Source organism: Culex pipiens, chromosome 3 (assembly GCF_016801865.2).
Source record: "Culex pipiens pallens isolate TS chromosome 3, TS_CPP_V2, whole genome shotgun sequence".
Classification (NCBI taxonomy): Eukaryota; Metazoa; Arthropoda; class Insecta; order Diptera; family Culicidae; genus Culex; species Culex pipiens.
This window is the reverse complement of record NC_068939.1, coordinates 86,582,201-86,597,134: the sequence shown is the minus strand read 5'-3', so window position 1 is coordinate 86,597,134 and position 14,934 is coordinate 86,582,201. Positions and strand designations below refer to the sequence as shown.

The window sequence follows — 14,934 nt, the reverse complement described above, 5'->3', positions numbered from 1 at the left end:
AATTCAAAGAAATTCAAAGAAATTCAAAGAAATTCAAAGAAATTCAAAAAAAAAAAATCAAAGAAATTCAAAAAAAAACAAAACAGATTCAAAATTCGAAGAAATTCAAAGAAAATTGAAGAAATTCACAAAAATCAGAGATTTCCAAAACACAAAAAAAATAAAAGAAATTCAAACAGATTCAAAGAAATTCAATGAAATGAAAAAAAAAGCAGATCAAAATAATTTTAAAAAATTAAAAAAACATCTGAGAAATTAAAAAAATCATAAAATTTCATTGAAATCCAAAGATATTCCAAGTAATTCAAAAAGAATATAAAAAATCAAAGAAATTCAATTCAATTCATTCGAATTCAAGGAAATTCGCGAAATTCCAATGAAACTAAAAGAATTTATGAAAAAAATTTAAACATTTTTAAAAGTAGTAAATCTATAATTTTAAAAGGAAATTCAGATAAATTCGAAGTGGAAACAAAAGCGTGGAAATTCAAAGAAATTAAAAAAAACAGTCAAATTCCAATAATTTTTAATAAATTTAGAAACATTAAAAAATATATAAAAAATCAAAGAAAATAAAAAATTAATACAACTATACCACGAAAAAGTAAAAATAAAGTTCATCTTATATTCCTGTACATAACCTGTACTTAATCATAGTAGTTTTAAATGACAAAAAAAAAATGTCAAATCAAAAAAGATAAAACTCAATTTTTTTGCCATACCAGTCCAAAAAAATCAATCGAAAAAACTTTTTTTAATGTTTAATTTGAAACGAATTTCCGCAATAAAAAATAGATATCAACATGTTCTAACGACAATTCAAAATTTCAAACTAAGACAAGTTTTTAAATTTAAATAGATTTTAAAAATTAATGAAATTTGCAATGTTAGTAAAGAGTGGCAGAGAGATGCTAAAAACAATATTTTTCCTAATGTTCGTAGATTCACTTTAGTTGTTTTGCAAATATAACTAAATCGTAAACGTGTTAAGGTTAGTAAATTGTTAATTGAAATGCTCAAGAATTTTAATACAGTTTTACGATCTGGCAACAAAATAAATGTCAATGCATTTGAATGAGCTCAACCAAATTGACCAGAATTATTTGAAGTAGCAGTTCAATGAAATAATAAGATAAATACAGGATTATGTTGGAACCCCCTTGATTGTTCGCATTCATAGGTCGAAACAAGCAAAACTCTGGACTGAACTTAGGCGTCTTCTGCAGGTTGTTATCACGCCCGCTCCTTCCTACTCTGTGTGTATGTCTAAATATTCGGAAGTAGTATTTGATTTGATGTTTGCTAGGTAGATGGTTCCTCCAATCGAAATAAATGAGTAAAATGGTGAGATCCAGAACCAAACCAATATCCGGAAATGGCCGTGTTGTGTAGTCTCCGGTGTCGTCCTCCCACGTGTGCTGTTTCAGCGCTGTTTTCAAGTCATGCATCGCACATACACCAGGGCAACTTTTTGAGGCAGCTCGCTTCCGTGTTATATGATACTCTCCCGGTTCCGTTCCAGGTCCTCGGTTTCGTTCTCCTGACTGATGCTGGACGCGGACGACGCGCCACAGATTTGCATCTCGATTTCCGCCAGCCGGTGCTCGACCTCCCACTGTTGCTGGGCCAGCTTGGCGTTCAGGCTGAAGTTCTCCGACTCGACGGTGTGCAGCCGTTCCCGCAGCCGCTTGATCTCGCCCTCGAGGGCCTCGTGGGATCCCAGCAGTGGCGTTGCCCCGGACGATTCGATGTGGGTCAACGAGTCGCACGGCGGTCCGAGCAGGTTGTTACTTTCGTTGGTCGTGAACCCGCTTACCGATGCGCAGATACTCCGTCGACCACTTGGCGCGCCTCCTCCCGCTCCTCCGCCTGGTCCACCACCGCCGGTCCGACTCGGCTGGGACTGGGGTCGCGATGTCTGGTGGGACGTCGCTCGACTTCTAGGCCGTTCCTCGCCGGAACTGTGTACGCTGGGGCTCACCGAACCGGGCGATTGGGGCTGCTGACTGCCGGCAAGCTCACCCCGATGGGATCGTGGACTGGTCATGCGGCTGTGGGTGAGGAGGGTGACAGAGAAAACGGACAGAGGAGACAGACAAGAAAGATCGAGGTTAGAAATGCTGGTCCGTTGGCAAGCCGGTGAATATCCACGGGAGGCGTAACGCTTGGTGCATCGGGCTTTTGCTACGAAATACAAAGAACACAGATTAGAAAAATGACAAGCAAAGTGCTGAAAATGATACCGAACATGGGTTGGAGCCTTGATGATTGGGTTTTTCAGTGGGTACGGATTTTGAAAAGTTCTCAAATAAAGTTCTGTTGTGGTTCCCCTTCTAATGCATACCCTTAGGGAATCTTACACCAAATATTAGCTAATTTGTTTGAAAACCAGCTTTTCTCAAGCGGTTAAAAGTTAATTTGGGAGTTACTATTGGAAATTTTGACTTTTGTTCAATGGCTCTGCAGGTCTGGAGAAAATAAGCAGCAACTTCTAGTAGTTATAGCCAGGAATGAGTGGAATTGTCTGGAAAACAATACTCACGAAGGAAGCATATCGATTCGTTGTACCTGCGTCGGGCTCAACGGCAATATCCGAGGTCATCGGAAAAGCATCAATTTTCTTTAGCGTGCTACAAAAGTTTGATGAACACCACGACGCTACATGTCAAATAGCTACCACGTCGTCGCCGTCGTGCTTACTTGTCGTACGTGCATTTTGGGCCAATTTGAGTTAAGAACGCCATTTTGTGTAGCTCACAATGTTTCACCTTTTGACCTTCAAAGATTCCCAAAATTCGATTTCAATTCTGAGATATTCCATAAAAACCGAAAAAACGTCGTGCTTTTTTGTCACTTTTCATATGAAAGAAGTTTCAATCTTGTCGTGCTATCTTGACACAGCCTGAAAATGTATGTATGTTAGTTCGACAACTGGCCAAAGGGATTTCAGGTCAGAACGCGTTTGACGCACGTATAAGCTAGACTACCGTAAACATTCATAATTATAAACCGGGACTTCGTCAACCAAATTCAACCAAACTTAGGGACAATGCATGCACCAAACAAAACGTGTTTGTTATTGTTTACATTGCGTGCTTTTTTTTTTGTTTATTCAGGGTCAAACATTGAAACGCTTTTTTCTTGGAACGTCGAAATGGCTGGTGCGACAAGATAGCACGACAGCGTCAACATGTCAAATAGTACTACGTGGATTAGCATTGGCTATAAAAAATATCTGTACTTGAGCATTATCAGGCTGTATTCTAATAGTAGTTTATGCAACAAGTTGCAAAAAGAGGATTTTTTCAGCACGAGTCGTACATTTATCCAACGAGGTTCACCGAGTTGGATAAATACGACGAGTGCTGAAAAAATCAAGTTTTGCAACGAGTTCCATACAACATTTTTTGCAATTTCGAAAAACACCCATTGAGTGAAATTTTAAGTCGAATAAATAAATATAAATCGTTTAAATCAAAAAATATTGAAAAGTGTTACTTTTCGAAACAAGTGCTGAACAGTTCAACTTTTCAGCACCCGTTTCAGTGCTGAAAAGTAGAACTTTTCAGCATTTATTTTGAAAAGTGTTGCTATTCGATTCTGTTATTTTTGGTACAGAAAAGTAGGCTATTTCGTCGTTCAAGAATGACAGGAAAAGTAAGTAGTTTCACGACGGAATTGCAAAAAAAATATTAAAATGATATTTGACGTGAGAGTTTCTATGGGCATGCCCTACAAGGAGAACCTACCCTTTCGAGTATATCCTACTACTTAAAAAAAACATGGCGATTGTGATTGTACTGCAATTTTATGTTAAATTGATGTGGTATTTTACACAAAACGCTATCAAATAGAAACATTCTGTTAAAAAACATTTTTTTTCGGAATACGTGCAACTTTCTTATTTTTATATTTGCATTCAGGACTAGCACTTATCCTAAATACTAAAGATTTCTATCAGCCATCGGTTTATAATTGATGAGGAAGGGTTGAAATACTTACTTTATTTGACATGGATTATTGCTTTTATAACATAAGAAGTTAAAATAAAATGTTAAATTAAGCCACATTCTCTTACTTAGAAATCAATTAATTTGATGAATAAACTTGAATTTTGAATAATTTTTGCAACCAATCGTTATGTTGTTTTAGAATTTATGCTTGTTTTTTTTGTGCTGATTCTAAGAAATCAAAGTAAGATGATCTGATAGAAATATTTGAAACAATAAAATAATTATTCCGAGCTCCAAAGCGTTACGCCAAAGATTGTGGATATTCACTTGTTCTGAAATCGAAAGACAACAATTATAAGTATAAAAACAAGCATTCTGACAAAGTATCTAAAAAATATGCACATTATCATAACATATCAATGGAAATGTCGGGATGAGGAACTGCGCATTTTTGTACGGAAAATAGTTGTAACTACGAAACAAAAACAGCCGGAAATGGGAACGAAGGGGAAACAACCAGAGCAAAGAACCAGAAAGGAATCGATAGTGGATGAATCAATCCGAGGGCACTTCCGGTGGCGAAGCCGGTGGTCCCCTCCTCCACCTGCTTCTCCTTACCTGCCCAAACCCGGCAACGGCACCGACGGATATGTGGACGGGACCATCGAGCTGGCGGTCGTTATCGCCGTCGTCGGGGAGATCCACATGTCCTCGATGGTGGTGCGGCCCCGGGTCTCCACGAGTCCTGGCGTCGACTGGCAGCGTCCCATGGCGACTTTGGGCGGTGTGCAACCCAAAAAAACACACACACACATACACACGCGCGCACACAAACGTGCATGCACACACATACACGAGGTGATGGTTGAGTAGGTAATCGCAAAAATAGCACATAGTTAACACAATAACGTTCTCTCTAAACAAAGGAAGGAGTGACAGGAGTGGGGAAATGGACCAGAAATAAGGATTGAAAGTTGGCGGGAAACGCAATGACATTAGAATGACGAAAAAAACTATCATCACGATGCCTCTGTGCGCTCTTATGCTAACTAGATAGAAAAACTAGCAAGCTTACTATAAGAGAGCACAGACGCAGCGATCATCTCAAGGAATATAATGACTTAATATGAAAATACAAGCAAAATGTGTCTAAAACATTCTGAACTTGCTGATTGAATAATTGAATTGAAAAATCGAGTAATTTTTGATGTCCTGGCAAATTTTTCAATAATAATGAATATCCATTAACAAGATTTTGGAATATTCATTTAAACTAAAAAAAAAGAATATCGGATGTCGGTTTGAATTGAACTTAAAGTACCATGCTTCTCCTTGGAAATGCGTTCCCAGTACATTTTGCTGGAGAAGCAGAGTGTTTCGATTAATATACCGTATTTTTCAAAATGGCAATTCTCAGAATCCTGTGATATGTTACGTAAAACAACCCAAAAATAATAGAACAATATTCTCAGTGATTTGCTCTTTGGTCCCGATACTTTCGAATCAGCAAATGACACATTCGGGCGTCGCGACGTAACGAAATTTTTCACTTTTTTCGAAATATGTCTCGCTCCTACAACTTTGTAGAACATTATTACACTCTAAAAAAACCCTGTAAAGTTAGAAAAAACACAAAAATTTTAAAATTAAAAATTTTGTTCTAAATGAAAAAAATGACCCTTCTGGATCAATGTAGATTCGAAAAGAACATTAAATTTAAGAGTTTTTAAAACTTTGTTGTGTTATTTTCGATGAAAAATACGTTTTTTTTTCGGAATTCTGAGTACGCCATCAAATCGGGCGAACAATTTTACATAAAAGTCCCTTTGACACCAAATTTCTATCTCATCACTGTTTCAGGCTGCAAATTATTGAAAAACACCTCTTTTTTCGCATGTTCAAAAATGGAAGGGGTCGTACCACCCCTCCGTCACGAGATATCAAAAAACGGATTCGTGATCAGGGACAAAAGTTACCCCTTAGGGCAAAGTTTTATGCAAATCGAAGAGGGGTCGGGGCAACTTTTCCCGATTTCGTGTGAGTTGGTAGAGAATTACCCATAACGTAATACTAATAGGAGGTGATTCTGGGTACTTGTTGCTATGTTCAATTAATGATTTTCCAAGGCACCAAGGAAATTAAACCAGACCGTAGAGGGCAGGATATAAACAAAGTACTACGCATTAGCGAAATGTAATATCTATAGCTAAACGAATCACAATTCCGAGTCATAGTGCAACTAATACATCGAAAATGCAGCACTGGAGAAAGAAAAAAGTTATAATTGGTGCAGCAGCCGCGGGGCTTGTCCTGGAGTCCTGAACAAATGGAATATTTAATGTTCCTGCAGTGGAAATTAATTCGGCTGGAAATCGACAAATCGACAAAATTCAGCACTCGTGAAGTGTGCTGTGCGCTTCGGGCTATAATTAATTCTGCCCAATCTGGATTATGCAATTTCGGAGATTTATTGGAACAAAACGCTGTGCCAGAGAGAGTGGACGGCATGAAGGAGAAAAACAGGCGAAATATTGCAGGTCTGTGTGGTTTACGCAATTTTGTGAATGGGTATTGATTTGCTCGATTTAGGCTCAATTTAATTAATTTACCGCGTCAGTGGAGCCAAACCAATGTGGGTAACAAATGTTGGCACATTTTAAAGGGTTTTTGTATAATTTGTTAAACAGAATTATTTAATCTCAATTTTACAGTGTTTGTAATAAAAAGTGTTGTAAAAAATCATTACCCTTATGTGGCAAAATTTTCGTCACAAATCAGGTCCATCGCAGGATTCAATGGAAGTAGAAAAAGAATGGAGCGGGTAGGAGGAGTGAGGGAGGATTGTATGGGGTTGGTGGGAAAGTGGGCGGCGAAGGGCTTTCTCATCCCGACATTACCTTTCTCTAGTGGGGCCTTCTTGTACTTCTCGAGCCGCTTGACCGCGATCGCCTCCAGCCGCACCCGGGCCGCCGGATACTCCTTCAGCACGTCCCACATGTCCTTCTTGCTCAGCACAAACAGGTCACTGTAGCCGACGGAACGGACACTCGCCGTCCTCCGGTTGCCTGTGATGGTGGTGGTGGTGGTGTGTTTTGTTTGTGTTGGTGTATCCCATTCGTTTGTGACGAAGAAGAGGAGGCAAAAAAATACAGACAGAAAAATTCGATTAATTCATTTCACCTGCAGAAGTGTGGGTGCGTGGGAGCGATTTCATTGTTTTTAGGACGAAAAATGTAAATGAAACGTACGAGGGGGGAAAATTAATGCGAAAGGTGTGGTTACACGACGACACATCAATTTCAGATCAAAAAGCTGAACGGGGGGCCACAAATACAGCAACCGAGAAAAACGTACCGAAACACAAATAAAATTGAGCAATTCTCCTCAAAAATGCACTCTTAATGCATTGTTAAAATTTAGAGATTTAAAGCTATGAATCTTTGTGCATCAGTTCCTTAACATGTTCCATCATCGCTTGTTGGTTCAAATCTGTATGGTCTATCATAGAGATTCTACTTTACCTGTTTTTAAATCCTTTCACTAATATGCATTACTTATCAACAAGACATACATGTAAATCGGCAAAAATTTCAGAGGTTAGTTTGAGCTTTTAACTTTTTTTTAAATCTTTTTCAGGGCATTGAAATATACATTTTCATCTATTAACAAAACAAATTTGAAGACGTTTTACTGATGGTAGCTATTTGAAGTTGGCATTTAAAAAAATGGGTGCTACGATATCTCAACACTGCTTTGACCAAATCGGCTAAAAATTTTGGTGAATCCTCGTTAAACCAATCCTGTGTGGATGACGAAGGTTTTCGATTTTCAAAAAGTTTATTTCAAAAAATGATATTTGTTTTTTATGTTTTTCAGCTAAAAAAATTTATATAAAATTACAAAATATCAAAATTGTGCTTCGTCATGCACACGAGATATGTCTTGCAAGTCTTCAACCCAAATTGCAGCCAAATTGGTCCATCCCATCTTGAGATATCATGACACCCGTAAATCAACTCGGTGTTCAGAGAAAAACGCTCACAAAGTATGACAGTTCGCTTTGCGCATGGCAAAATTTTGAGCTTAAATCGTCTCTTACTCAGTTAAACAAAATAAATATCTTCATGAAACTTTCAGGAGAGATATTATTTTAAGTGGATTTTTTTTGTTATATGATGCTATCAAATTTAACCGATATTTGAAAACTACTGTAAGTGAATAAAACTGTAATTTTGATGCAAATTTTTCCATATCACTCAGTTGAATCATTTACTTGCTGATAAATCCGCTCATTTATAATAACAAAAGTTTTGTTATTGATTTATTATAAAATATATCATGTCAAATATTAACTATGATTATGGCTAGTGATTTTTCGCGATTTCGCGGAAGCAGCGTAATACGTGAAATTTGCCGTGACATTTGATAAAACTGTGAAATTTGAAATTCGATTCATTCCATTGATAAATCGCTTCTCAGTACATTAAAGCTAAAACATCACAAGATTTTTCATAAGCATTTCGGATGCAGTTTCCAAATAAAAAAAATCATGTCAGATTTAGAACTATTTTTAAAGATATTGTTTGTTAGAATATTCTATGAAATGCAGATAATTGATTCTATATTTCCAGCAAAACTTTTTATTCCTCAAAATTGCAAGAAGATCAAAGAGCAATATTTACCACTACAATAAAGGTAAATGCTAAAATATTTAATTGTTATTTATTAAGCATTTCCTATGTAGGGTAGAGGACCCAGTTTTCGCCCTGCTCCAGTTTTCGCCCACCTACTGGATTTAATCTGTATTTAGCTAACTTATACAATTTTTTGGTTGAATTTATTATGCAGGTTTGCATATTCATTCATTTCTAGCTCTAATTGAAACATTCCTAGTGAATTACTATTGTTTATTAAGTTTTTATAAGCATTTAAAAAAAAGCCTTATTGCAGCCGCCATATTTTTGTCAATTCCGACTACAGTGGGTAATAATGTTAATGAGGGAAAACAACTCATTTCGTCCGAAAATAATGTATCTGAATAATTTATTGCTTCACTGCATATCTGAATTTCATGAAAATATAGTGATTTACCTGTTTCAAAAGTTTACAAAAGGTTATTTCAATAAAATAAAGTGGGCGATTATTGGGGTCATGAAAAAACATGAGATCCAATTTTCGTCCAGGGCGAAATCTAGTATTGTGTTTTCAGATTTTAGCTAGAACCAGTTTTCGTTTACCATAAAAACTTTTCTAATCGCAGCGAAATGTGCTTGAAAATATTTTTGGATCATTCCAGATTATTTTTAAAGGTTAATTATTTATTTTATTTTATTTCATTCATCAGGGTGTTTTGGTAAAAACATCAGTTCAAAAATTAACCTAAACTCAGATATGGGACACCTAGCTCAAACGTGGTAAGAGTTTACTGGTACATTGTAGAACAAATTAAGTAAAGGAGGGAAAAGTAGTTACACAACATCTTTAAAAATAGCACATGTGCTAAATATTTTTATTTAAGAGGTACTCGAAGTTTTCTATTGAGTCAATTCGGGAGCGAATGACCCATAGGGTTCAAGTTCCCCTAATAAAACCAACAACATGGAACTAATTGTAACTGTGTGCCCTTATCTTGGATGAATCGGGACACATGAGTTCTATTAGGAATTTTGTTTAAGTCATATTTTTTATGAGTGCGAACATGTTTTGGTTTTAGTTAGAACCTCAAAATTAGTGGGATATCTGTTAAAAAAACAACTAGGGTTTTTTGAATTTCAATTTAAAAATATTACAACAAAATTGTGCACATCAATGAAATTGAGCTTCGGGAACATATTGTAAATCAATAGGAGACCATATTTACTTAGTTTTGAGCCATAATTTTATTTGATTTCTTGATTTTTGTCGTGGGCGAAAACTGGTTCCAAGGGTGGGCGAAAATTGGATTTAGGGGGGCGAAAATAGGCACTTCAGAGCACTTTATTAAAACGCAAAATTTCAACAAAAATGAACTTGTAATTGATAAAAACCTTGTGGAAACTTAAAAGCAAATAGTTTGTCAAAGTTTTACAACAAATAGAACCGAAAACCATAAATTGTCATTGAATTCTTGTCAAATTTCTATGATTCCCACTATAAAGTGGGCGATTTCTGGGTCCTCTACCCTATTATACTTTTTTTTGCAGTTATCAAAATGAGTTTTGCATGAAATTTATTAAAATACTCGAACTTCTCTATTTCTGATTCTTCGAAAAACAAGCAATTTTTTATAACACTTATATTACTGCTTCTACTTTTGATGAATACGTTAACGTGCTTTATTTTGGAGATATTTTTGCATATAAAATTTATAAAATCTCAATAAAATTAAATTTTCTGAATCATAAAATTAACTGACGGAAATTCTCTAAAATTTCTCAAAATAAATCCAAAACATTTTCTCAACAAAAAAAAAATTCAAGGGATTTTATTTTGTATCTTAAACTACTGCTAACTTTAAAAAAACTTTCCTGTTCATATATATGCTGAAAGAACACATTTTTACGTTTATTTAGAGTACCGTGAAATCACCGTGAAATTCCAATGTTTAGTAATTGGCATGTCGCGAAATTTAAATTTTGCGAAAACTATTGCTCAAATACACAGTTTATTTTTTATTTATTTTTATTGGTCAAATTAATAGGAGTCCCCTTTTGGAAATGTTAGGATTTTCGTTGCCCTCCTTAATCTTACTCGAAATTTTGATTTTTTTTAAGTAAAGTTCCTTAAATTTACATTGTTTTGACTCACTAAAATAATCACTCAAAAAATGAGTGGATTAATATTTCGATCATAAAAAAGAAATGCTGTTTTGTCGTGAAAGTGCTGGTGACCATGGCTGATTCGAGATGTCGAACTAAAAACTCTTATCAGGGCGAAAAGCACAATTAAATGTTAGTCAGTGCCGCTTAAAATGATTATTTTATTGATTTTTTCATCAAAACACCTTCAGAGGGTCAACTAAAGGAATGGAGTCCAACCTTAGCCTTTCCCTTACCTTTAGTCATCTTTCCGAGTTGTGTTTTTAGCAGTATTTTAGATGTAGTAAATATAAAGTGTATGAAAGCTTGTATCCAAAATTCACGACGCAAATACAAACTTCAGTCATTAGGAACGGTATGGACAAAATTTCTGGAATATTTAAAACAAAAACTTAAATGTCAGTGAATTGTTGAAACCCAGAGATTTGCTCGATACAAGAGAACAGAAAAAAACCGCTAGGATAAACCAAACAAATAATCATGATGAAAAAGTCGTTCCAATTCGTTACCAAGAAGTAGAGAGAGTGAGAGAGAGAGAGACTAACCAGATTTAGAGACATATCAATAGAGACAGAGACAGAGAGAGATAAGTGAAATTTCTAAAGAGAGAACACGCTCATTATTGTCCTCGGAAAAAGGAGGAAAATAGATTCGGTGCCGAACGGATGCAGAAAAATCTTCTATGCGAGTCTGAGTGGATGTATGTTTGTGGCAAACTAAAAATCGTGATGGAAATATAAGCGAAAGGTTGAAACCAATATTTGAAAACGGAACGAAATCGAAAGATAGGGAAAATATGAAATGTCACGAGACGAACGTAATCAGAGGAGAGGAATCTCTCGCTGACTAATGATGCATATTTTGCATTTGAAAACAGAACAAATTGAAGTAGTCAGAGGGGTGAGCTTGCTGGAATGTTGAATTTAGATCGATGCGATATCTCTAGAAAGGCATCAAATGATTTGATTTTCAAATTAACTCTTCGTTCTTGCTTTCAAACTTGTTAACCAAACCTTTTTTTTTTTTTTTTTTTTTTTTTTTTTTTTTTTTTTTTTTTTTTTTTTTTTTTTTTGAATTAAATATACTTTATTGAATCTTTCTTATAATAATTACATTTGGTTTACATAATAAGTGGTCAGCTGTGGCTCTTCAGCTTTAATTTGCTTTTCGTGATTTAAACACTGTTCATTTCCATAACTTTAAAAATATATGATTTATCATTTTTGTAACACTAGGTACAATGAGGAAAAAAAATTTAAGAAAACATAACCTAACCTAAAACTAACTTAAACTTACAATAAACTAAACCAATCCTTGAATCAAGGGGTATTCAGAAATAGCACATTTTTCCCTGAATTTCAAACATTTTTCTTGAATCTTCTGATCCAACATTTTTACTTCTGCTAATTCATGAACCTCACTTGATCTTGTCCAGCCAGGAACATTCAAAACCATTTTGAGTACCTTGTTTTGGACACGCTGGAGCTTCAATTTATGAGTTCTAGCGCAACACTCCCAAACAGGTACTGCATACTCAATAACGGGGTAAATTATTTGTTTGTAAACTGCTAGCTTATTTTTCAAAGAAAGCTTTGATTTTCTGTTAATTAAAGGGTACAAGCACCTGATGAGAATGCTGCACTTGTTCAATATTTTGTCTACATGCTGCCGAAACAAAAGTTTCGAGTCAAGTATGAGACCTAAGTAGACAACTTCCTTTGACCAGGGTATCGAAACATCATTCATTTTTATCAAAACATCATCCTTTGGGACATATCTGGCCGATTTGGAAAGAGGAAAAATGATGGTTTGAGTTTTTGCTGCATTTATACGAATTTTCCAGTCGCCAAAGTATTCGGAAAGAACGTCAAGACCCTTCTGAAGACGGCCAACTAAATATCTGGTTATTTTACCCTTATAAATAACGGCAGTGTCATCAGCAAAAAGTGACAACACACCATTACCAGGAAGAGTAGGCAAATCAGATGTAAAAATATTGTACAGAAGTGGGCCAAGAATACTTCCTTGGGGAACCCCAGCATCAATGTTGAATAATCCAGAAGCAATCCCATTCAGAAAAACCCTGAACGATCTCTCCGAAAGATAGTGCTGGATAATTTTGATAAGATACATTGGAAAACCGTACAAATACAGTTTATGTATCAAACCATCATGCCAAACATTGTCAAAAGCCTTCTCAACATCCAACAAAGCCATAGCAGTTGATTTAGACTCAAGCTTGTTCTGCTTGATGATTTTGGTTACTCTCGTAAGCTGATGAGCAGTATTATGTCCCTTACGGAAGCCAAACTGCTCATTCAAAATTATATTATTATCGTTGGTAAAATCCAAAAGCCTTGAATAGATGACCTTCTCAAAGAGTTTGGACAGACTACTCAAAAGACTAATGGGACGATAACTTGTTGGCGATGTTGGATCTTTTTGAGGCTTCAAAATTGGTATGACTTTGCCCAGTTTCCAATTGGTGGGGAAGTAACCAAGTTGCAAACATTTATTGAAAATATTGGCTAGATGTTGAAAGAACTGATCACTCTGTTTTTTCAACACTAGATTAAAAATGTTATCAAAGCCAGGAGCTTTCATATTTTTCATTTGTTTTACTGCAACTTTGACTTCCTCACCAGAAACATGGGAATCTGCAGGAAATTCAAAGGTAGAGTTATTAATTGTTGAAATACTATTGGCAACTGATGTTTCTTTACGGCTGGTCATGGAAGCGCCAAGATTATGAGAACTAACAAAATGAAGCCCAAGTGCATTTGCCTTTTCCTCGGATGTAATCAAGGGAGAATCCTCAACAATAAGAGGAGGAATAGGCTTTGGTTTGTTTTTAAGAACTTTAGAAAGTTTCCAAAATGGTTTTGAATAATTCCCAAGCTGGCTTACATGTTTTGAAAATTCTTGATTTCTGATATTGTCAAGTCGGTCTTGTATGATTTTGTTCAAATTGTTCACTGAAATCTTTTTGTCATAGTCCCCAGTCCGTTGATATTGTCTCCTATAAACATTCCTTAGTCTTATCAAGTGTTTAGTATCTACGTCAATATCAGTTACCTTAAAATTAACAGGAACCTCCCGAACGTTGGCAGCCTCTGCTTGGTTGATAGCCTGCTGGATCACCTCCAGCGAACGATCAATATCGGCAGAAGTTTCCGGGTGTTGATCATAGTCGATGTTGCTGTCTACCACATGCTGAAACTGCTGCCAGTCAACGTTGTGGTAATCTTTCCGGGTTGGTTGCCGCTGCGGAGTAACGGATGCTCCAACCTCCACAACCACCGGATAGTGATCAGAACTCAACTCTTCAAACACCTCAGGATGAGCCACGTTCTCAGCCATATTGGTAATGAAGAAGTCGATGATTGAGTGATTCCCAGACCGAGCCACCCTCGTTGGACGATCTGGACTCACAACGTTGTAGTATCCGTTTTGCAGATCGTTGTGCAGAATCACTCCGTTCCGATTCCTCCTGCTGTTGCCCCAAACTTCATGCTTCGCGTTGAGGTCACCAGCGATGATGTACTTTGCGCTCCGCCGTGTCAGCTTCTGGATATCGCTCTTCAGTTTTGCTGCTGAACCATCTCTGGAATTCACCTGACGTGGGCAGTATGCAGCAATGAAGAGTACTGGGCCAACCGAAGTGGGAATTTCCACCCCAACGGCCTCGATGATGTCCAGCTTGAAGTGTGGCAGCCGGCGTGGCTTGAGATCACGATGAACAGCGACAAGCACACCTCCTCCTCCAGAGGTGGTCCTGTCGAGCTGCGTCGCGATCTTGTAGTTTTGCAGATAAACTTTTTCACCGGGCTTCAGATGAGTTTCCGTGATGGCAGCTACGTCGATCTCCTTCTCGCGAAGAAAATCCACCAGCTCTAAGTTCTTCCTCCTAATGGAGCAAGCGTTCCAATTCAGCAGCTTGAGGGACCTACGATCCATACTGGATGACGAACGAGGTCAGCACTTCAATCTGCTGGGTCTTGGTTTTGCATCCACGCAGTGCAGCGGACATCTGTTTGAAAATATTGAGGAGTTCGGTTGAGGTGTAAAAATCATTACCATTTTCCTCAACTGCTGGTTCTTGGGTTGGTCTTGGCTCCTGGCTGAAGCCCGGTGGTGACGGTCTCGGCTCCTGGCTGGAACCCGGCCGCGGTTGATTCATCTCA

General features: G+C 36.9%; 1 protein-coding gene across 6 annotated transcripts in view; it reads right to left on the bottom strand.

Moving 5' to 3' along the window:
- Positions 1–253: 253 nt before the first annotated feature.
- The window catches only part of LOC120420149 (cyclic nucleotide-gated channel rod photoreceptor subunit alpha), a 354,470-nt gene continuing 339,789 nt past the window's right edge, over positions 254–14,934 (bottom strand). For 5 of the 6 annotated variants that reach the window (XM_052710290.1, XM_052710291.1, XM_052710292.1 and 2 more), the window contains 3 exons: positions 6,851–7,018; positions 4,572–4,728; positions 254–2,051 (listed from right to left, as the gene is read on the bottom strand). In XM_052710290.1, the coding sequence (XP_052566250.1) occupies positions 1,493–2,051; positions 4,572–4,728; positions 6,851–7,018 (884 nt within the window). In that variant the 3' untranslated portion in view covers positions 254–1,492. The remainder of the gene's footprint in view (positions 2,052–4,571; positions 4,729–6,850; positions 7,019–14,934) is intronic. The other variant, XM_052710293.1, reaches the window with a different exon arrangement.